At 37.6% G+C, this 21,485-nt stretch overlaps 2 protein-coding genes across 4 annotated transcripts in view; one reads left to right on the top strand and one right to left on the bottom strand.

Annotated features, from left to right (window-relative positions):
• lrp1ab (low density lipoprotein receptor-related protein 1Ab) overlaps positions 1–2,025 on the top strand; it is a 126,047-nt gene extending 124,022 nt beyond the window's left edge. The window contains exon 90 of the mRNA XM_016522513.1: positions 316–2,025. Within this exon, the coding sequence (XP_016377999.1) occupies positions 316–453 (138 nt within the window). The 3' untranslated portion in view covers positions 454–2,025. The remainder of the gene's footprint in view (positions 1–315) is intronic.
• Positions 2,026–2,157: 132 nt separating this feature from the next.
• LOC107716159 (formin-like protein 3) overlaps positions 2,158–21,485 on the bottom strand; it is a 47,113-nt gene continuing 27,785 nt past the window's right edge. Inside the window, exons 5-27 of one of the 3 annotated variants that reach the window (XM_016522518.1) lie at positions 20,017–20,100; positions 19,553–19,687; positions 17,946–18,054; positions 17,589–17,665; positions 16,452–16,545; positions 15,527–15,601; positions 15,340–15,450; positions 15,020–15,169; positions 13,511–13,612; positions 12,403–12,763; positions 11,807–11,890; positions 11,527–11,651; positions 11,229–11,431; positions 10,917–11,151; positions 10,460–10,528; positions 10,284–10,364; positions 10,067–10,196; positions 9,721–9,881; positions 9,540–9,641; positions 8,712–8,804; positions 7,958–8,081; positions 5,972–6,020; positions 2,158–4,363 (exon numbers count right to left, since the gene is read on the bottom strand). In XM_016522518.1, the coding sequence (XP_016378004.1) occupies positions 4,333–4,363; positions 5,972–6,020; positions 7,958–8,081; positions 8,712–8,804; positions 9,540–9,641; positions 9,721–9,881; positions 10,067–10,196; positions 10,284–10,364; positions 10,460–10,528; positions 10,917–11,151; positions 11,229–11,431; positions 11,527–11,651; positions 11,807–11,890; positions 12,403–12,763; positions 13,511–13,612; positions 15,020–15,169; positions 15,340–15,450; positions 15,527–15,601; positions 16,452–16,545; positions 17,589–17,665; positions 17,946–18,054; positions 19,553–19,687; positions 20,017–20,100 (2,785 nt within the window). In that variant the 3' untranslated portion in view covers positions 2,158–4,332. Of the gene's footprint in view, positions 4,364–5,971; positions 6,021–6,483; positions 6,618–7,957; positions 8,082–8,711; positions 8,805–9,539; positions 9,642–9,720; positions 9,882–10,066; positions 10,197–10,283; positions 10,365–10,459; positions 10,529–10,916; positions 11,152–11,228; positions 11,432–11,526; positions 11,652–11,806; positions 11,891–12,402; positions 12,764–13,510; positions 13,613–15,019; positions 15,170–15,339; positions 15,451–15,526; positions 15,602–16,451; positions 16,546–17,588; positions 17,666–17,945; positions 18,055–19,552; positions 19,688–20,016; positions 20,101–21,485 lie in introns of all 3 variants that reach the window. The other 2 variants (XM_016522519.1, XM_016522517.1) reach the window with 2 other exon arrangements.

Genomic DNA, 21,485 nt, shown 5'->3' with positions numbered 1-21,485 from the left:
GAAGAAGAAGATGTGAGAGAGAGAGAGAGAGGGAGAGAGAGAGATATATATATATATATATATCAAATAGATTTTGAGAGGGAGAGATTATTAATATTTGATCACTTTTGCAATCTAAAAGTTTGTCTTGAATATTCATTTTTCATACTGTATATTAGAATGTTGGTATTGCATAAATTCACATAGTTTTAGTTGATTATTTTGAGTATATGTAGTTAAAATAGTATAGAATTTTAATATAGGCCATTAATCCGTAAATCCATAAATGGGCCATAAAAATAATTATCAGCTTATCTGCATCTGTCTCTCTTGCAGCCCACAAACTTCACCAACCCCGTGTATGCCACTCTCTACATGGGCGCCCATAACAGCCGTAACTCTCTGGCCAGCACAGACGAGAAGAAAGAGCTGCTGTCTGCAGGAGACGACGATATGGGAGACCCGCTGGCATAGAGTCACGGCCGGACACCCACCCTCACGCAGACCGTTATGCCTTTACACATCAGAGGAAAAGCAACAAGAGCAGGAACACTGTAAAAAAAAAAAAAAGCTAAAAATGAAGGACACTTTTGTATGTGATCGCAGTATTATATTTTATTCTTTGAGAAATCCTTCTGGTCAACAAAAGAAAGCATTTTCTATACATATATTTTTTTTCTTTCCTTTCCCTTTTTTTAATTTTTCTCAGAAGTTTGCATACCTAATTTCTCACCCTTCCCCTCCATTTAGCCACTACCTCTGCTCCTCAAGATGCCAACAATATGGGAAACAATATAGGGAATCTTTGTTTTTTTGTTTTGGTTTTAAGTTTATTTTTGTATGAATTGTATAGAGATCAATGTTTCTTTTAGTGTTGCTAATGAAATATAAGGGAGCGGGGCACGGCCAACTGAATGATACTGATGCTGACTTGGCCCGTGTGTGATTTCAGATGGCTGAGATCCAATATAAGTGTGTGAGTGTTGCGAGACGTGGACGAGTCAGCATCGCTTTTATTTCTATACTGTTATCTCAGAGAACAACGCTTTCGATGATTGTCATACTCCTTGCACAGATTGATTTTATATATATTTTACATATATAATTAACAGTGTCTTGACAAATATACCCAGGAATACAAGCAGACACCCGTATGAATAGCAGTATATAACTGTCTTTGTTTTAGCTTTGGGTTTTTTAATGAATGAAAAGATACAAAGTGTGGCACTATGTAGATTGAATGAACGAATGAGTGAGTGAATCCAATCAGATGGTAAATGTAAGGACATTCCAGAACTCTTTCCAGGGTATCAGTGGCCTTGGCGTGTATGTAAGCGGTACGTCCAAAGGATGCGGGCCTCATCTGACGCCATGTCTTCCAGTACGCCGGAACCAGCCTGGAGAAACGTCTGCTCGGTCGTTGTGGCTTCAACAGAACTGTTCCATACCACTTCAGTGGGAGCTGTATGTCACTTTTTGTTCACTAGTTCTGTGTCTTATGGACTTTATGCTCAGTGTAAGTGCATTCCTATGAGGTTCGTGTGGATCCAGTAATAACTCACTGCCTTGCTGCTACTCTTCCCGTCATTCTCATCTGCCTGACCTGTAGAGAGACTCGTCCATCCCTGCTTGCGGCCGAGCGTCCACTGCTTCTAATGGAGGTAACCCGTGCACCATAGGCTAATGCATGGATCCAACAGCGCAAAAAGACTAGCGTCAGCTCCACAGATACATGTTAACAGTATTCATTCGAGCATCTGGACTTAACGTAAAGTGTCTGCTCTGTTTACGATCAAATGTAATTTAGCGCGGCCCTCGTGGCCTTTTACTGTCACAACCCTGCAACTGTTTCTGTAGTTTGTTGGTTCATTTTTTTTTTATATATACCAAATAATTAAACTGCCTTTTATAGTAGAAATGCATGGTGGCTCAGCCCTTCTTTTGGAGAGACAGCGTGATGTTTGTTTCTTTTGTTTCCAGCTGGAGAACTTCATGAACCATAGACAATAACACATATATTAAAAATAAAAATGTACAGAACAAAAATAGAAGTGGTTTCTGAATTGGTGCTCTGCTGTAGCTTGGTAATGGGTACAAGTGGTAAGTTTAGAAACAGTTTTCCCAACAAGAGTCCATAAGTCAAAGGTCAGATTCTCCAGGAATGAAGGACAAGAAATGTTGGTCGATAGATTTTGTAAGGTTCATGTCTCAGATTTAATAAAAGTAAAAATATTAGGCTGCTAATACAGAATGCATTACTTATGGATCTAAAACAATTACTGTTGTCCTAGTACTAGATGTGATCAGGGTGAATATAGGTAAAATGGCACTCTTTCTGATTTTTTGTCACTGGCATCAATTTAAAATATGATCCCCAGATGTTTTAACTCGTCACAAAAAATTACCATAGCTAAAAATCTACAATGTACTGTGTAAAATGAAAAATAAATAAATCCAAAAGTTGTCCCACTTCACATGTATTCACTCTGCAGTACACTGTGGGAAAAAATTTATTGATGAAATCGTCATAAAGGCAAAGTCGAGTCTCAAATATTTTTATTTGCCACTTCAAAAGAATATCCAGTTAACTGCTGCATTCATTGGTCAATTTAAACCAAATAACTTTAAAACTTTGGTACATTCATCTTGTGCTTTGCGTTTCCTCCCAAATGGCTTGATTTAGTTTATGTCCGACAATATATATAAAAAAGTTCAGTCTAAGGAATAACTCCCAAGAACATACACAAATTGTTAGTGTTTAATTTACATGTGTTCACTTCTCTTGAGCTCGAATCATATGGTAATATGTCCCTTTTCAAATAAAACGGACACTTCCGGTCCTGGCATCTTGATAGGTCAGAACAGCGTTCCAACAGCTATGACGCGAAGCACCCGTTGAGAACACCTGTTGCATTAGCAGTCTTTGTCGGGGTCATTTTCTCTCTTCTCGCGGAAAGACTCCACTTAATGTATTGTTCATCACGTAATAATAAGTTCTGTCATTATGTCTACAACACTTCGTTTTGTAAAAGCAATAAGCGCTTGAGGCCGTAGTGAATTGTGAATATAACCGGCTGACCGTTGAGAACTAACGTTATTCACAGTAAAGCGCGGCCTCGCGTTATTTATTGCTAAAATAAAGCTCTATTTCATATCGAGTCACTATTTGGATAATCGGCTCTTTTTCAATGATAGTGCAAAGAGAATAATTATTCGATTAGGGCCATATTATATAATAAAATCCATCTTATAAAACATAACTGTTGGTTTAAACCAAATGAATTAATTCTTACAAACCATGAGGACTGTCCTTCATTTTACTAACATGGGCAATTGGTTTAGAGTGAACAAGTACAAACTGCACACCCAAATGATTGTTATCTTTACAATCCTGGAGTGCTTCCCATTGGATATTCTTTTAAAACGGAGTAAAATGCATTTATATACATAATACATTTGTGGGGTAAAGAACGGATCAGAGCGTTATTCTCTGAGAAGTTTCACTGCATGGCATAACGTTATGTACACTGTTCTGATGCATGTGCATTAGACATTTAGAAAGCTGGGTGAAGAAGGCACCGTCAAAACAAGGCACATTGTCGGTCAAATAGAGCACTTTTTCAGGCTCTTTTGTTAAAGTTGCAATGCATTTTTGGATATCTGTATATATTTACATTAAGCATTAGAAATGTTACAACATAATGATTAACACAAGTATAAACTTAGATACATCAATTTTGGCTATAAGAAATAATACTGAAGAGAAAGGCACTTCTTTGTAACCATAGTACTAGTCTGGTTTAAAATACTGGAGACAGACTAGTCCATTCCAGGTAGTTGAATAGGATTAACAAATCATTTGAGTTCATAGTTAATAAAGAGCTGTACAAAACGGGCTCTGGCCTTAAAGTCAGTGACCTCAGACAGAAAGTCATGCTTACATTGCACAATAAAAGGAAATCCACGTTAATGGGCGTGAAATCCCGTTGGAAGTCTCTTCATGGTCAGCAGGCTAGTGTTACCGCTGTCTGTGTGTCAACCACAAGCATTTTTCCTGTGCCAACGCAAGCTTTTACAGACTCCTCAGATTTGCGTGCGCGAGCGTTCATGAGGCAGCCCTTAATGTCTGTGCTTTTATGGCTTTATTGAAAGAGCCTCCAGTGCAGAATCCAAAAAGGATTTCCATAAATAAATAACAACTTCCCCACCCCTTTAAAACCAAAGACACTGGTTTGGTCCTCCACTTCCCTCAGTCACTGTGAATTGCAGGAAGATGCCATTTCAGAAGAAAGCGGGGGGGGTGAGTGAGTGGGGGGTCTTTAGGGCCGCTTCCACCCATTCCGGATCACCGCATCAGCTCGCAGGAAGGGCTGGCTTCGGAGATCTGTGAGTGGGGAAGGGAGAGAGTTAGAGTTAGATCAGGGAACACTCAGGGTTGCAGGGGTCATTCTCAGCACTTGAGCTGGCTGCTAATATTGCTGCTGTCTTTGAAAAGGTTGAAGGAATGCAGAATTCTGTTGCTCTTACTTTCTAGTTCACCCATAAAGGAAAATTCTATCATTTACCCAGCCTCATGTCATTCATGTTTTTATCTGGGAAAGGAGATATTTAGCATAATGTTGATATTGTTCTTGTCCTTACAATGAAAGCAACAGTGACTGGCAGCTGTCAAGCTCCAAAAAGGAATAATGTATCACGGTTTCCACAAAAACATTAAAGGGATAGTTCACCCAAAAGGAAATTTTTGTCATCATGTATTCACCCTCATGTTGTTCCAAACCTGTACGAGTTTATTTTTTTTTCTGTTGTTCTCTTGAGAAGACATTTTGATAAATGTAGGTTACCAAACAGTTGATGGTAGCCACAGACTTCCATAGTATAGAAAAAATACAATGGAAGTCAATGGGGACCAGAAACTGTTTGGTTACACACATTCTTCAAATTATCTTATGTTCAACAGAAAGAAAAAAAAGTGAGAGTGAGTAAATAATGACAGAATTTTGTAAGACCATTCAACACAAATATGTCTGAACTGATAGATAGATTCAGTGTTCAGTGAGGTCTTAAAAGATACTATAACATTTCCATATATAATGAAACACTATACCACTACATACAGTAACCATTACATGTAGATCTTGCTGAACAGAACACAGATTTGCATGCATGTGACAGACATAAACATGTTAGACAAACAGCACAGTGCAAAGATACAGCGGACAAAACAGCGGACATGCAACAGTGATGACAAGAAAATAGAGATTTCATTCCTGGATCCTTTCCAAAAGACCTAAGAAAATAGGCTACTGAAGAAAAGCTAACAGAAATTATACTAGTAAAATAATATAAGGTTTTGTACTATCCAATAATTCGTTTGTAATAATATTTGATATTTATAAGGTTATATAAAACTAAAAAATATTGTAGTTTATATAAATACAAATATGGAAGCCCATTTGAGAAAAAAGTCAGAATTCAGACAGAGATACAATTGTGACGTATATAAACTTGCAATTGTGAGATAAAAAGTCACAATTACCTTTTTTATTTTTGATTCTTAGTAAAAAAAAAAAAAAACGGAATTGCGAGATGCAAACTTAGAATTCTGAGGGTAAAACGTCAAATATGTAAATATTCGATTTCTCATATTTTTTCTCAAAATTGAAAGTTTATACAAAATTCTAATTTTTTTTCTCAAAATTGTGAGAAACATATATATTCCAAATTGTGAAATAAAAAAGAAAAAACTATATAGCTAATGTGGTAAAACTATATAGCTAATTATTTTTTATTTTTTTTACACAATTACAAGTTTCATAAAATATATATTTAACAATGCAAAGAAGCAATATTCAGTACAAGACTTCATTTGGCCACATAAGCTTCAGCATTGTAGCAATGTTCAAAATGTTGCACCGCTAAAGCAACTGAGCTGGCGGTAAAAAGGCAGACAGGAGCAAAGCGCCATGAAGCTCCATGATGCCTTTCTTACCCTTCAATTATTCTGTGCTCAAATTTACCCAGATTAATCCCCTGTTCTGCTGGAAAGGTATAACAAAGAGTTATTGGAGAGAACATGAGAGTTAGCAGGTGACAAACCAAGTGAAACATAATGAGGACTGTTACACAGACCAAATCTCTCTGGACAATATGACAAATAGAAAAACAAAAATTATTTTAACAACCTGAATGTAAATTAATATTAAATCAAATAAGCATTTATGTAAACATCAGTCAGGCAACAGTTTTACAGTACAAAAAATATTATTATATTATATTATATTTCATACAGATATTTTAATACTTTTCAGTCCATTTGTCATAATTCCCTTGAGAAAGATTTGGCCGGTCCCTGTTTCAGATCTGTGAACAGCCACAGCTTGTGTTTCCCACTATTCCATTGTGCTTAGGTTAGTAGAGGATGCTGGGTAACCAGAGTGACAGAATGGGTCATGCGAGTGGTTGTATGCATGCACTTTGCAACTGGTAAGAGAACGGGACAACCTGCGGCATTAGGGGCATTTGTTTTGGGGGGGGTTTGGGGGGCTAGCAGATGGACTCATCGAAGAGGTTGGTATCGCAGAAGAAGCGAGAGCCCCGTTTGGCCGTGCGGGCTGTGAAGGGCACACTCTTCAGCACTGAGGGAGGTCAGAGACAGAACGTTATATCTGAGGTTAAGAAGGAGCATGTGTTCCTAAAACAGAAACCCTTACCACTTCCTGGATTTTTTTCAAGGATGTTTTCAATCCTATTTAACAGCCATAGCTATAAAATCTTCTACACTGGGTACACTATCATTCAAATATTAGGGTTCATTTCGTTTTGTTTTGTGTTTTTTTTAGGAAATTAATACTTCTATTCAGCAAGGATGCATAAAATTAATCAAAAGTGAGAGTTAAGGTATTTCAACTTTTACAAAATATTTAGATTTCAAACAAATGCTGTTCTTCTGAATTTTTCTATTCACAAAAATATTAAGCAGCACATAGAATGCATATTAGAATAATTTCTTAAGGATCATGTGACAGTGCAGACTGAAGTAATGGCTGCTTAAATTCCATCACAGGAATACATTTTATTTCAAAATATAAAACAGAAAACACATATTTTAAATTACAATAATATTTCACAATATCACTGTTTTTACTGTATTTTTTATGCAAATCAATGCAACCTTTATGAGACTTCTTTCAAAAACATGAATAAAATCTTACAGATCCCAAACTTTTGAACACTAGTGTATATCTCAGATGGAGGAATTAGTTTTTTTTATGGAAAAACTGCTCTGTTAATTAACTAATGATAAACCTGAGCACAAGATACATGGGTAAACTTTAAGAATAAACCATTAAAGTATATGTTAAACATAAACATGTTCAAGTAAAATGTCGGTTATACTGAAACTCTTTAAAAGCATTAATAAAGATTAAATACTGATTAAATTACTTTGTGACTGGGGTAACAGGAGAGAAGAAAAGTGAATATTGTGCATTCTGTCAGTGATATATATGGGTTCATAAGGCTGGGACATTGTTTATGAAATGTTAAAATAGTGAAAATTTCCCTACATGTGCACAACCTCTGGACTACATTTAAAGATACATTTTTGGCTTTTTGGTATTGCAGCATAAGAAAATCTTAAAGGAATGAGAAAAAAAAAATGATTCAGTGGTTAATAATTTAAATAAATAAATATAAATAATAAATATATATACCTTTAACTGAGAGCATTATGTGAATCATAGATTATGATCTTTTGTTATCAAAAAAATTATTTAAGGACATTTCCTGGACAGTTTCTGCAATCTCTCTTAAGGGCATCCTGTACAATTTATTTACATATTTTAGAAAGAGAGGCACTTAGTATGCAAGTGCTGTTTAACAAAACAGAGAGTACACTGCTGATGTGGAGAGCTGTGGACCACCACAGTGATTGTGGCCCCCTGGCTGATGGGTATTTTAGTCTTGCCTGGCCCACCTGTGATAATGTCTTCGATGGTGCCATCTTTGCCCTCATATACAGGCCGGTGGTCCTTGGCCTGTCTGCGCCGGAGCTCTGCGATCATTTCCTGCTGCTGCTGTCGCTTCTTTTGAGCCTGGACCTGCAGTGAGAAAACAAGATACATGTATTCATGAGTATAATTGCAATTTTTGATTATGATTTAAGGACATTTCCTGGACAGTTTCTGCAATCTCTCTTAAGGGCATCCTGTACAATTTATTTACATATTTTAGAAAGAGAGGCACTTAGTATGCAATCTTATTAACTCTGAATATCCCTGAGAGTTGATTCAAATTCTGAACCATTGGTTTTAACTGATATGCACTTGTAAAGTGTGGTGATTGGGCTGTAAGCGCCGCTGTTTAACGTAACAGAGAGTACATTGCTGATGTGGAGAGCTGTGGACCACCACAGTGATTGTGGCCCCCTGGCTGATGGGTATTTTAGTCTTGCCTGGCCCACCTGTGATAATGTCTTCGATGGTGCCATCTTTGCCCTCATATACAGGCCGGTGGTCCTTGGCCTGCGCGCGCCGGAGCTCTGCGATCATTTCCTGCTGCTGCTGTCGCTTCTTTTGAGCCTGGACCTGCAGTGAGAAAACAAGATACATGTATTCATGAGTATAATTGCAATTTTTGATTTAAAAACACTGCATCTGAAAAGAAAACTAACTTCTAGTTTGATATTTAAAGGAAAAAAGTTATATTTCTCTCAGCTCTTAAGATTTCACCTTGGGGTCATGCTGTTTGGCCTCCTGTGCTAGTAGTTTTTCTCTCATGGCTTCCTCTTGCTTCTTCTTCTGTTCGTTTTCCTCCACAGCCTCCTGCAGAAAACAACAACACAGTTCCGACAGTGAGGCGAGTGTGATCCGGGTCCTGACACTGCACAAAACACAGGCTACGACCTCACATCTAAACAATCCCAGCAACCTCTGAGAAGGGATATGAATATGGACGCACACGAACGCACAGAGATCTTGGAGCTTTTTCGGTTCCTCGTGTAGACTCATAAATTCACCAGCAGAACAATGTGAGGAAGAGGTGTGAGTATGCGTGTGTGTCCGGGTTAAAGGCTGTGAAGGCAAAGGCCAGTCTAAACACAGCAGCTGCCCTTAAATCTCAGCCCAGCTGCCCCTTCCTGTTATTCACCCTCTACTAACGTCTGCTACTCCACCCCAGTGCTCTGATGCTGATGCTCCAACAGGGAAGACATTAAAACAAGGATGGCCAAAGATATAAACACACATAGTAACTGTGTGTCCATTCAGGGTTTGAACCTACAAACTATTGGTTAGCAGGCCAGATCTTTCACCGCAGCATGTTTACTAAACATGCCAGACAACAGATCATGTGAACGGCTCCTTCCTGTCCTCAATTACGTGAAAGTAGGTTGGGTTGGGTTCACCTTTCCCCCTGAGGTTTAGAAAATAAAAGTCTTTACCTGATCTGATGCATATACAGAGCCACAAATGTTTTCTTCTTGTCATAATATGAAGATTCATGATTCTTTACTGCAGTGCCTAGAACCATTGAGTGAATCATTTAATATATTGCAGTACCTTGTAGGCTTTGATGAACCGTACAAACACTGGGAAGAACACAGAGGGCGGCGTGGTCTTAGGACTCTCCCCTAAGTAAAGCACCACATTGTTGAAGGCCTCCTGTAAATGGATTCAATTTGAGATTCAGATAATCTTGTTTTGTATTCAGAAAGTGTTTTGTAAAAGAGAGAAAGGACACCTCAGCAGTCTTGGAGTCTTTCTGTAGTTTGTCCAGCTGTGTATCGCTGGTCTGGAGGAAGCCCTTGAGTACAGCGTGGTCGTGCAGACTGCACTCTCTCCTGACCAGATCCATGCCCTTACCCAGCTCCTTAACATCCAGCAACACGTTCTCCAGAGAGACTGTAATGGAAGATTTCAAATTAAAGCAATTCGAGTCAAATCCAAAGAAATTTATATAATTTCAGTAAGTGTAGTTTACATTTTTTGTATTTTTGCTTTCTTGTATTTCTAATTTTAAATTACAATTCAACATCCCATGGGACATGGTTAGTTCAATTCAAATTCCAACCCTGGAGGACACAGACCTGCTGCAGCCTTATCCACAAAGTGCAGTTCATTGTAGAAGGTAGTCAGTTCAGGATACTTCTCTTTGACGACCAGAGCAATGTAGTGAAGCAGTGTCATCTTCCTGTCAGTAGACTTAGTATCTAGCAGCTGTGAGAGAACAACATCAGCATGGGTGAGAACAGCACTGTTATTCAACTAAAACATCGCTGAAGTCATTTCTACACCCAAGCTCACCAGATCCAGACTCTGAAGTTTGAAACCATACACCGAGCCTCTTTTACTACTGTTCATGTAGTTGCCCAGGGCCAGAATGATCTATGTGGAGACAAAAATGGATAGTTAAGCATAACTGGAGACAAATTTCAGATGATTTTGAAACTTTATAATACGCGAAACAAGTAGACATTTACTTCAAGAATCTTCTTTAGCTTTGGAGAAGACTTCACTGACGCTGATGCGGCGATGATGGCGTTGAGTTGCTGTGGATTTAAATGAACAGAAGTCAAATCATGATTTGATCAGGGTGACTGTGATATTGCCAAGAACGTGTTCCTAGATCAACATCTTTTCTTGTTCCATGAATAAAATTCCCATCAAACAAACAAACCCTATACTTAACCCCAAGCCTAACAACCCCTAAAATCAGAGGGAAATGATAGGTTGACAAGTCTATGCCTTAATTTAACCCCAAAATGTGAATAGGAATGTTGTTCCAGGAACAACAAGGATGTTGGTCATACAATTTTCACAAATATCTTTGCAACAACAACAAAAAAAATCACTGTGGATGGTCATTCTTCACCAAAAATCTATTTTAAAAACCCACAAAATTTCCCAACTTCCCATTTGTTCATCATAGTTGCTCACCGGGGTCAGCATGTTGACATTATCATTGAAGTTGCCCACAAACGTGATGATGCTCATTCTCTGAGTGAGCCGCTCAATCTTGCTGAAGAGGAGCATGAAACGGTCTTCCTCAGCGAGTTGGTCCAGAGGTCTCCTCTCACGCTCGTACTGACGCAGTAGTTTACTCTCAGCCTCTGTGGGCAGAAACCGCATCAGGCATTCCACAAAATCCACCGGCAGGGCTTTCAGATCAAACCTGCAACATGGAAATTGCATCATATTAATCTCAGAGGAGATTTTTGAGAAGATTAAGACACTTGTATATGTGCGTACGTTTGAATGGCTTTGCAAATCTCCTCCGAGGTCTTGTTGGCCTTGCGCAGAGTGATGGCCAAGTTCTTTGAGCGATTGGCATCAAGCAGCTGCACTTTGTTGACAGCCTTGTGGGGAACCTTGCTCTTTGAGCACAACAGATCCACCACAGGACCCTGGGCTTTCGTCTTGAACAGCTCCTCAAACTTCTCCAGATTCAACTCCTACACGACCAATCGAGAGCACATGGCATGGGTGGATAGTTTCATGGAACTCACACTCAAAATAATGTGCGAATCGGAGTCATACTCAATTTCACCTCAAGCACACGCTCATCATCAATCTCGTTGAAGACGGTGCCATTGATCTGGTTGGGTTTCAGTGCAGTCCAGTTGAAGACAGGAAGGCGGAACTTGGTTTTTATGGGTTTCTTGATGCGTATGGCTACAATAGAAGAATAAACATTACATTTACTAACATAATTGCGTATGACAAGATCCTGAGTGATTTGTCACTGTGACTAGCTTTAATCTTATGTTCGCAACAAATCAGAGCTAAGATAGTACTGTTTCCTATTATTATTTTTAATTTTGTATTACCTGATAAGCCGACACTAAGGATGACTGATGGTGATGGTCCAGGCAGAGGTGGAGGAGGTGGAGGAGGAATAGGAACACACTCGACTATATAAGATAAGAGAGATGTAATACATTAGTATGCATACATTTTCAGCTTTACTCTTAAATCTGTTCCCAAACAGTCACAAGGGTTTAATAGATATTTAGTTAGTCCCAGTCCAGCTGCTTCCTCAGCAGAAACTGCTCCTTAGCTAAAGGAAACACCCTTAGCTTTTCCTTTTCCTGCTAAGCTCTGTAACTCAGAGGGAACTAAGTGTTCACAGCTGAGCCTTGTTTTTCTGATTATTATACACTACGATAACTCTAAAAAAGTCTCCATAATCTTGAGCTTCAAGGGAACCCTTACATATCTGTTTTCCATTGACAGTAGGTTTGCACTGGTGCCAAATCTAAACGTTTCCTTGTCCGCTCTTGAAATCAAATGATTTCAAATCAAATGAGTTCTGAGAATCTCAGATCTCCTGGTCAAGCAATGACTCCAGCAACAGTAACTGATAACACACCGCACAAGATTCACATACACAACTGATTTTCCATGCTATTCTCAGACTCAGTACCTTCTGAAGGGAGTGGTGGGGCAGGTGGAGGTGGTGGTGGCGGTGGAGGTGGAGGTGGAGCAACAGATTCAGTAGCAGCAGGTGAAGTGACACCCAGACCGCCACTCCCACTCATGCTTGCAGTAAGTAAGCCCAGGTCTCCCAGAGATGCTCCAGTCACTGCTCCACCAACAAGTCCTCCTCCACCTAGAGCCTCAATAGCAATATCCCCATCAGGCTGCTTGCGTAAACGGATGGTGCCCTGCTGCTCCAGCTCCAGCAATTGCTTCTTGATGTTGTTGTGCCTCTGGAAGGCAGCATCCTTCTCCTGGATCATTCGCCGCAGTGTGTGCACCTGTGAGCTGGTGGACTCATACGTCTCCTGCATAACCATGAGAATGACCAGTCAAGGATATTATGGTACAAAGGTACTCAGTCTATCATCTTATAAGGCCACACAACACATGTAAATTCCCTGAAAATACTATGGTTGATAGATGGTACAGTGGTTTTCAGTCCTGTTGCACAGTTTGGTTATGAATGACAACAGCTTTCTACAACCAGTAACTCACAGCCAAATTTCAAAAGAAATTCAGATGATACTGTATGTGATCCTCTATTTTGATATATACTATGGACTCTTTTCCCATTTCTGTGGGTGTCAGAAGCATTAGTTATCAAAATAGCATTAGTCACCCAAATAGCAAAAGAAACAATCCACAATAGTGTTTCTAAGATTTTTTTTTTAATTAAAATATCAACACTTTGCTAGATTCGCAGTATTAATACCATCACAGTCTGTGAAAACAAAAGTCCAGTGTACTGAATGATTAGCATAATTATTTAATGGTAATTTCTATGAAGGTACTTCAAAGAATACCATAGTGGATATCCAAAAAAACATGACATATTTGTCCAAAAAACATGGTATCTTACTGTTATTAGACATTTAGACACCTAGTAACCAGACTATGCAAAAACCACAAAGGATTAATGACAATTTTTTCACTGAACACACTGTCATCATTCCTATTACTTATTCATATTACACAAACAAATCATTATAGGAGGTATTTGTATGTCAAGCTCACGAGTGAAGGTGATATAAATGACTGAGAGTGAGGCTTACCTTTATGGCTGTCAGTTCCTTGTCTTTGTGTAACAGCTGTTTCTCCAGGTCTGCTACCTTCGTCATGGTCTCATTCTCAACATCTAAAAGCTTCTCTGTCACCTAGAACAAAAACAAAGAGAGCACGAGAGAAAACATGACAGCGTGAGAGGTGTTGAAACAAAAATGAGAGAAGATGGCGAGGCGGTTCAGAGCATTAATCCTATAAACATCTCTTCCATACCCTTCTAATCTTCATTCTGTCTCTCTCACTCTCTTATGAATCAATAACAATATTTCCAGCACACAGCAGATGAGGCAGCATCACTTTCACTTTTGATACAGTGAAGATTACTGTACAAACACAGTGGAATATTTGGGGAATTCTGTCCTCCCCCCCCAGCAAGAGCAGAATTTTTGTGTGATTCTCTGGTCATTTCAAGACCTTTGCCATGAGCATAACTCAGCCCAGCAGAAAGGCCCACTACTGAGTCAAAATCAGAGGAACAATCCGAGGTTTGTTTTCACACTGCCTGCATACTGCATACTCCGATTTACAAACCTTATCTGTTGAACTAAACACTTATAAGCCCAATCAGTCTGCAAGTCAGATTATAAATGATATTCTAAGATCTCTCTGCACCAAAAGTGAATCATTAAGCTTTCATTAAGCTCCAGCTTTATGTTGTGGGTGATTACTAGGGAATAACCCTGTTTTCCCTGAACTCTGATAAGATTGAAGTCATTAAGATATTGAAAGTGACAACATGGCAGATCTGTGGTACAATAAACTCTCCTTGATATTTACAGATCTGACATAATAAGGAGTAACTATGAATACATTCAATCAAAATCTGAGTGTGGTGATATAAGCAAACATTTATAACATAATACTCTTAAAAAATTGGTCAATAATGACATCATAATATACACATTACCGTTTAAAGGTTTGGTGTCAGTAAAGAAAATTTTATTCAGCAAGGACACATGAAATTAATCAAAAGTAACAGTAAAGACATTTATAATGTTACAAAAGATTTCCATTTTAAATAAATGCTGTTCTTTTGAACTTCTACAAAAAATATTCATGGCTGTTGAAAATTCAGCTTTGCCACCACATAAATAAATCACATTTTAAAATATATTATAGCCTTAGTGAACAAAAGATACTTCTATAAAAAACATAAAGAAATTGTACTAATCTGAAATTTTGAATGTAAATGTACAAATTTATGCAAGTTATTACAAATGTAAAAAATTAAAATAAAAAATAGTGGTGCTTATGAATTTCCAAAGCACTTGTAGACCTGTCACAAATAATTTTTTGTTTATTTTTTAAATATTCAATATTAAATATAATAATAAATAAAATAAAATGTATTTATTTAAATATTTATTTATTATAACATAATCCGCTCTGCATCATTTTTAAGCAATGAAGCTTTTCACATTTTAGCTGATGTATGCTGAGTGTATGAGGTATAATAATAACAGCAATAATGAAAGAAAAGAGTATCTAATGGTTCTTACATGTGACAAATGCTCTTCCAGCTCCTCCACTTTCTCCAGGGCCACATTCTTTGTTTCAGCGTCCTCCAACAGACCTCCAACATCAAACACATTGTCCAGGTAAGCCTGGATCTGCACTGACAGCTTATCACTCTCGGTGTGCTTGGATTTCTGGAAGGAAACACAGGGGATTTCTTAATGTTTTATCATGTGGTGTGACTGAATTATTCAATAGTATTAAAAATAAAAAAAGACATCTACACAACAAACTTGACTATTTACTTAACTTGGCTATTTAAACACTGAATGATTTTAGATTAGTTTGAACATTGACTGGATACCTCCAGGAAGTCATCAAGCCCCAGCTTAGTGAACTCGTACTGCAGATGTACACGGAAGTTCATGTCCTCCACCGAATGGACCACGATGTTGATGAACTGCATACAAGCCACCTGAGACACAAACCACACAGTCAAGCACATCCACATTGGTCTCATACAAAATACTGGAATTCTTTCATGCACCTACCATGAAGTCGATGTTCCCATCTTCACAACGGAAATACTCCATCAGCTTCTCAAAGCGGTGCTTCTCCTTACATACCTGCACATATTTTGAGTCAAGTATGAACAGATTTGTCAAGTGTTCAAATATAAAGTGTGATAGTTATAGCTCTTATATCCTCACAAATAACCAAACTTTGAGAAAAACAAACATAACATAGAAGAAATTACTGAGTCTTCTAGTTCTAGAAACAGCAGAGTATGAGGTTATGGGGTTTAGTGAAGCTGAGACTGATGGAGAATTCAGATCACAGTCCATTCAGGAGAAATTCAGACTTTATTGTAGACTTTATGGGAAAAAAAGGAGATTGAAATAACAAAAGGAAATACGTTAGGCCCTCACATTTCACTATGGAAACTTATTTCAAATACTTCAATCAGCTTCTTGTTCATAATGCTTTGCTGATTTACATGTGGGATATTTATTTTATTAGTCTAAATTCAAAGTTAGGTCAACCACAGACTCTTTGAAGACTAGTTCTGCCAATCTACAGGCAGTATTTTATGTCAGTCTTTCTCACAGCATTGTTGTGACTGCTGTGTTGATTAGCTCTCCTAGTTTCTCAGGATAGAGTTGGACAGTTACAGGATAATTGGCCCGTTTCCGGTATTTAAATGACTAGGCAAACAAAACTGAGAGGTTGAGTGAAAGGTTGAGTCTGCAGGCAATTCACTCCCCCCCAAAACACTGATCCTTATCAGGGACGTTGGTTTGATGAAACGACTGGCTTAAGATGTGGTGTTTTCCCACAAATGCATGTGGGAAGAGAGAAAATGGCCAGCTAATTGGCTTTATATGTGCACAAACTGAAGCAAAAACATAACAAAAACAAATATAGCATCCATGGTTTTTGTAATACACATGCAGGTGTAAAAGTCCCAGGATATACCTCTTTGAAGTTATCAAATGCTGAGAGGATGATTTCATGGCCTCCTCGCACCAAACACACAGCAGCCAGCAGCTCCAGGACCAGCGCCTTTGTTCTACAGGCAGAACAAAAGCTTCTGTGAGCATTCAACTGGACCAGAGTGGCAGAGCAGGACTCACACAATAAGACGGGTAACATTACCAACTTGACAGATCATTACCCACCCACACCTGCTTAGATCTATCCTTCAGGGAGAACTGCGGCTTTGTGTCTATTGTTATACAATTTTCAAAATCAGAAACGTGATAGCACACTTTCATCTTGAGCCTCTAACTGGGTAAAGTCTGATGCTGAGTATCAGTAAATGTAGGTGGGGTAATTTTTTTGGTGCTGTTTTGGAATGACACAATCCAAGAAAAGCCTTTACAGCACAGTTAAAAACTGTGATTGAGTGATACATTGGCGTATGATTCATTGAGCTCTAGGAATGATGCATTCAAAAGGTGTGTGTGTGTGTGTGGACTTAGATCAGTTCAGTCTGAACTGATCTAAGCTTCTACTACAAATACACTTAGTCAGACTGACACTAATCCGCTTGAAAGAATTCATTCTTACCAAACAAAAGCACAACTCTAATCCCCAACTTCACAGCGCCACCAAAACTAAAGGTCACTGGAAGTACTGCATTAATCAGGCTCATCAGGTAGCTACCTGCTAAGGGACTATTTACACAAAACAAGTTCTCTGTGAACGGCCCTTAGAGGGATTGTACATCTAAAAATTACAGTTCTGTCATTATTTACTTCCCCTCATGTCATTCTAAACCTTTATTTCTTCTGTGGAACACAAAAGAAGATATTTTGAAGAATGCTGGTAACCAAACAGTTTTGGGTCCCATTGACTTCCATATTAAGAACAAAAAATACTATGAAAGTCAGTGGGTTCAAAAACTGTTTGGTTCTTTGTTATGTGAAACACAAAAGAAGGTATTTTGGAGAATTTTGGTAAACAAACCATTGACTTCCATAGTATATTTTGGTCCGAAAATACTATAAAAGAAATGCACACAGGTTTGGAAAGACATGAGGGTGAGTAAATGACAGAATTTTCATTTTTGGGTGGACCTTTAACACTGTTATACAGAACCGTGATTCTTACCTTGGGTTCTTATTGTTCAAACTTAGGGCGATCTCGTTGACTGCATGCGCGTGAGACATGACGAGGTTGAAGCCATACTAGGGGTGAGAAAGGAAAAAGCAATGTGGTATAAGTATATAAAAAAAATATTTACCATAATGCAATGGTGATTCAATTGAGATTTTGTGCTGCTGTTTGTTAACTGGACAGACACCGATGTATAAAACATTCTGGAAAATAACAGGTTACTTGTCATGTTCGATGAAACTTCATAATACTACTGACAGAACAGTTTTTATTTGCTACTTCCTTTCTATGTGCAATCAAGTCAAATGTCCCTGAGGTTTTTGTGATCAATCAGGTCTGTTCATCCTGTACCTGATAGTTCATGATTGCTCTGAGGCACATGATGCACACGTGCACATCATCCTTTTGACTGACTAATCTGGAGTTCTTGATGGTTTTGCTGTTGGCAGCTGAGCCATAACTGTAATAGAAGGACAAAGTTAGTAGTTCACAAGAGCTGTGCTTGATTTGACATAACATAAACGTGCATAAACGATCACTCCTATGCACCATATAAAGAGGTACTTTCATCTGCGTGTCTTATCTACCCTCAGGAAGTGTGGCTATGGCTCAGTGGGCAAAATACTGCACACGTGACTCCTAGTTTCGGTGCAAAGAAATGTTCCTGTCATTGCATGAACACGTGTATTATAATGTGTGAAGTGAGACAGGAAGTTAACTGTTAAGTATGGAACAATAATTTTCACTTTCCAAATAAAGGGTGCAATTACTTGAATAAACCAAAGGGACACAAAATGTTTTTCGTGTGAAAACCATTAGATTTATTAGATAAACTATTATTTAATATAAAATTAACCTAGCATGAGTAGCTAGTTTAAAACACATTTAATGTTTGTATTAAAATGCTGATATTGGCCTGTAACAAGCTTAAATCTAATGTCTTAATTTTGACATAACCTGATGAACTGATGATTTTTATTAATTTTAATGACCAAAAACTACATTTATTTTGCATGCAACTATTTTATTGTAAGAAATACTGATCAAACAAATATATATTTATTTTATTTATGGAAAATAATTATAAAAACAAAAATAACTACAAACCAATATTTGGCTCAAACTAGCACCTACTGGGTAAATTTATACACACTGTTTCTCATAACCCTGTTCAAGCTGGTTTTGGTTTTAATTATTTTGTAATTTTATAACGTTTTTTGTTTAACTTTATGTTCATTTTTATATTAATTTAATGTTTATTATTGGAAAGTAATAAAATATAAATATAATACAATTCTAACATAAAAAGTACTAAACCCTTAAAAGCCAATTATTACAAAATAATAATCAGAAAAATCTGTTTGTTTTTGTTATGGAACAGTTTATTGAACCTTTAGAATAAATACTTTTTAAAAATAAAATAAAAAAGGTTTGCATATGTGCAAAATATAATTAAATGCAAAAGTATTTATTGAAAGATTGAAAGATATTTGATACTCACATTTGAACATTCTTCTAAAAATAATATATGGGGAGAATCAAGTAAATCTAAGACCTGAAGGGCCGAATTATGCTTACTAAAAAAGTATGAACTATCAATCAGACAACAGAAGGCATGTAAGTAGACTGTGTACAACAGTTTTTTTCTGCAAAATTTTGATTATGTTCATAATTTTGAAGCCTTAGAAATTTGTGTATTAAATATAATACAGTAGGATTTATAGGGTTAATCTTTTAAGACTGAAGCTCTTTTGTACTCTATATATATATATATATATATATACACATACACACACACATATATAGAACAGTCTCAAAACAGTGCATTAAATATTTCTAATTAATGAGTTGTGATTGGCCAGCAGCCTGAACCAAACCAATGCAAGTTATCATCACATAAGCAAACATCCTTTTAAAGCGAGGCAGAGCATAGCAAGCACAAGCAGGCCAATACATACCGGAGGACAGATTGTCGTGCAGAGCGCACCAGTGTATTGCAGCCGTTCTGGTGCAGATCCTCAATGGACCTGCTCCAGGACTTAGCCTTGTCCAGCGAAAAGTCCTCACCATTCTCCAGGCCTTCAAAATCCAACCTGAGCCGCATAGACAGGGAGCCGCACATAAGGAGGGCAGGGGGTAAGGATGGGGAAGGTTAGCAACAGAGTTCAGTAACAGGGGGTCCAGGATTATGCAGAGAGCAGCACATTATAGCATGGCATAACAAAGCGCAAAACAGAATGCAGCACGCCTACAATGATGCATTTAGCACATTCATAATCATTAAACAACAGTGAATTCATCACAGCCTTTGTCTCCAGCAGAAGCCTGGCTACTTGATCTTTTAAATGTCCTACAGATGGTGCTTGGATTGGCGTGTTGTGAAGATGCCTGTGGTTGGTTGTTTTTAGGGTGTGTCACTCACATGACGGCACACTGGGCGAAGGAGAGATACTCCACCAGGATGTCCAGGCCTCTGTTCTCATCGTTGAGGAACTCACGAACCCACCTGCCACATTAAAGAGGGAGATCAAAGCATCCTGTTAACATCCTTCTGAAAGCAAACACACTCACACTGCCGTTTAAATATTTTAAAGAAACTTAAAAAAAAAAAAAAAAGATATTAATACTTTTATTTAGCAAGGATGCATTAAATTGATCAAACATGACGGCAAAGATATTTATAATGTTACAAAAGATTTCTATATAAAAATTCTGGAAAAAAACAATTATCACGTTTTCCACAAAAAAGCTTCACGAGCAGCAAATCAGCATATTAGAACGATTTCTGAAGGATCATGTGACATTAAATACTGGAGTAATGGCTGCTGAAAATTCACTTTTGCTATCACAGGAATACATGACATTATCAAATGTATTAAAAAAGAAAAAAAAGTTCACAATATCACTGCTTTTACTGTGTTTTTGATCAAATAAATGCATCCTATTTACCGATCCCAAACCTTTAAACGGTCATGTACATCCATCAACAACAATCAGCAAACAGGATCAGATTAACAAAGAGTAAAACTATGTGGAAAATATGAAAGACAGAGATGAAGATTAAAAAGGTGAAGAAATAAAACTGTTATTTTCTAGACTATCAATATGACAACAAACTTAAGCTTCAGACTAAGTGAGCATGAAATTAATGAAATTGATCCCATTTACTTTCTGAATATATGTTCCAGGGCTTATTGTGAATGATTTATCATTGGACATTAGTGCAACAGAAAACAAGTGATTTTTTTGTTTTGTTTTTTGTAATCTTCCAAATGGGTACCAATGAGTGCCAACATTTTTTAAGAGGGAAGAAATCCTTCACAACTGACAGCAAACTCAACAGAACACTGACTTTTCATGATCCAATGAAATCCTGATAGAAAAAAATTAAGTCCCGCCCTTTTTATTGTTGAATATCTTATTGTATATTGTATAATATGTATTGTATAATGTATAATACATCATATTATGGAAACAGCGAATGTTGTTTCATGTTGACTTTAAAATCCCAAGACATTTTCACCCTCAAGGCTGCTCTGAGTTGACTAGCTTGGCAAGACTGAGATGGAAAGTCAAGAATGGAGACTAGTTTTAGATTTCCTTCATTTAGCTCCAGATTTCTGAGGGGGAAACTCAAAGCAAAAGGAATTCCCACCACGCAGAGCAAAAGAACGTGGAGATCATAGCTTGAGAGAGGAGGTTAAATCTCTGACAGTGGGAGTGTTTAGACTGCCTTACCTGTGCAAACATTCACCTTTTCTATACATGCATTCTTTTTTTTCTGCACGTCTCTCATTTTCATTCTTCTTTTACCTCTCAAACACAAGCTGTAATGATTGGTTGAAATCTATCTCTACTGTTAAATGGTTATAGATGCATAAGAAAAAAAGC

This window comes from Sinocyclocheilus rhinocerous, unplaced genomic scaffold (genome assembly GCF_001515625.1).
Source record: "Sinocyclocheilus rhinocerous isolate Xijiao unplaced genomic scaffold, SAMN03320098_v1.1 scaffold148, whole genome shotgun sequence".
In the NCBI taxonomy this organism is placed as follows: domain Eukaryota; kingdom Metazoa; phylum Chordata; class Actinopteri; order Cypriniformes; family Cyprinidae; genus Sinocyclocheilus; species Sinocyclocheilus rhinocerous.
The sequence above is the reverse complement of the archived record's forward strand: the minus strand, read 5'-3'. Positions and strand labels throughout refer to the sequence as shown.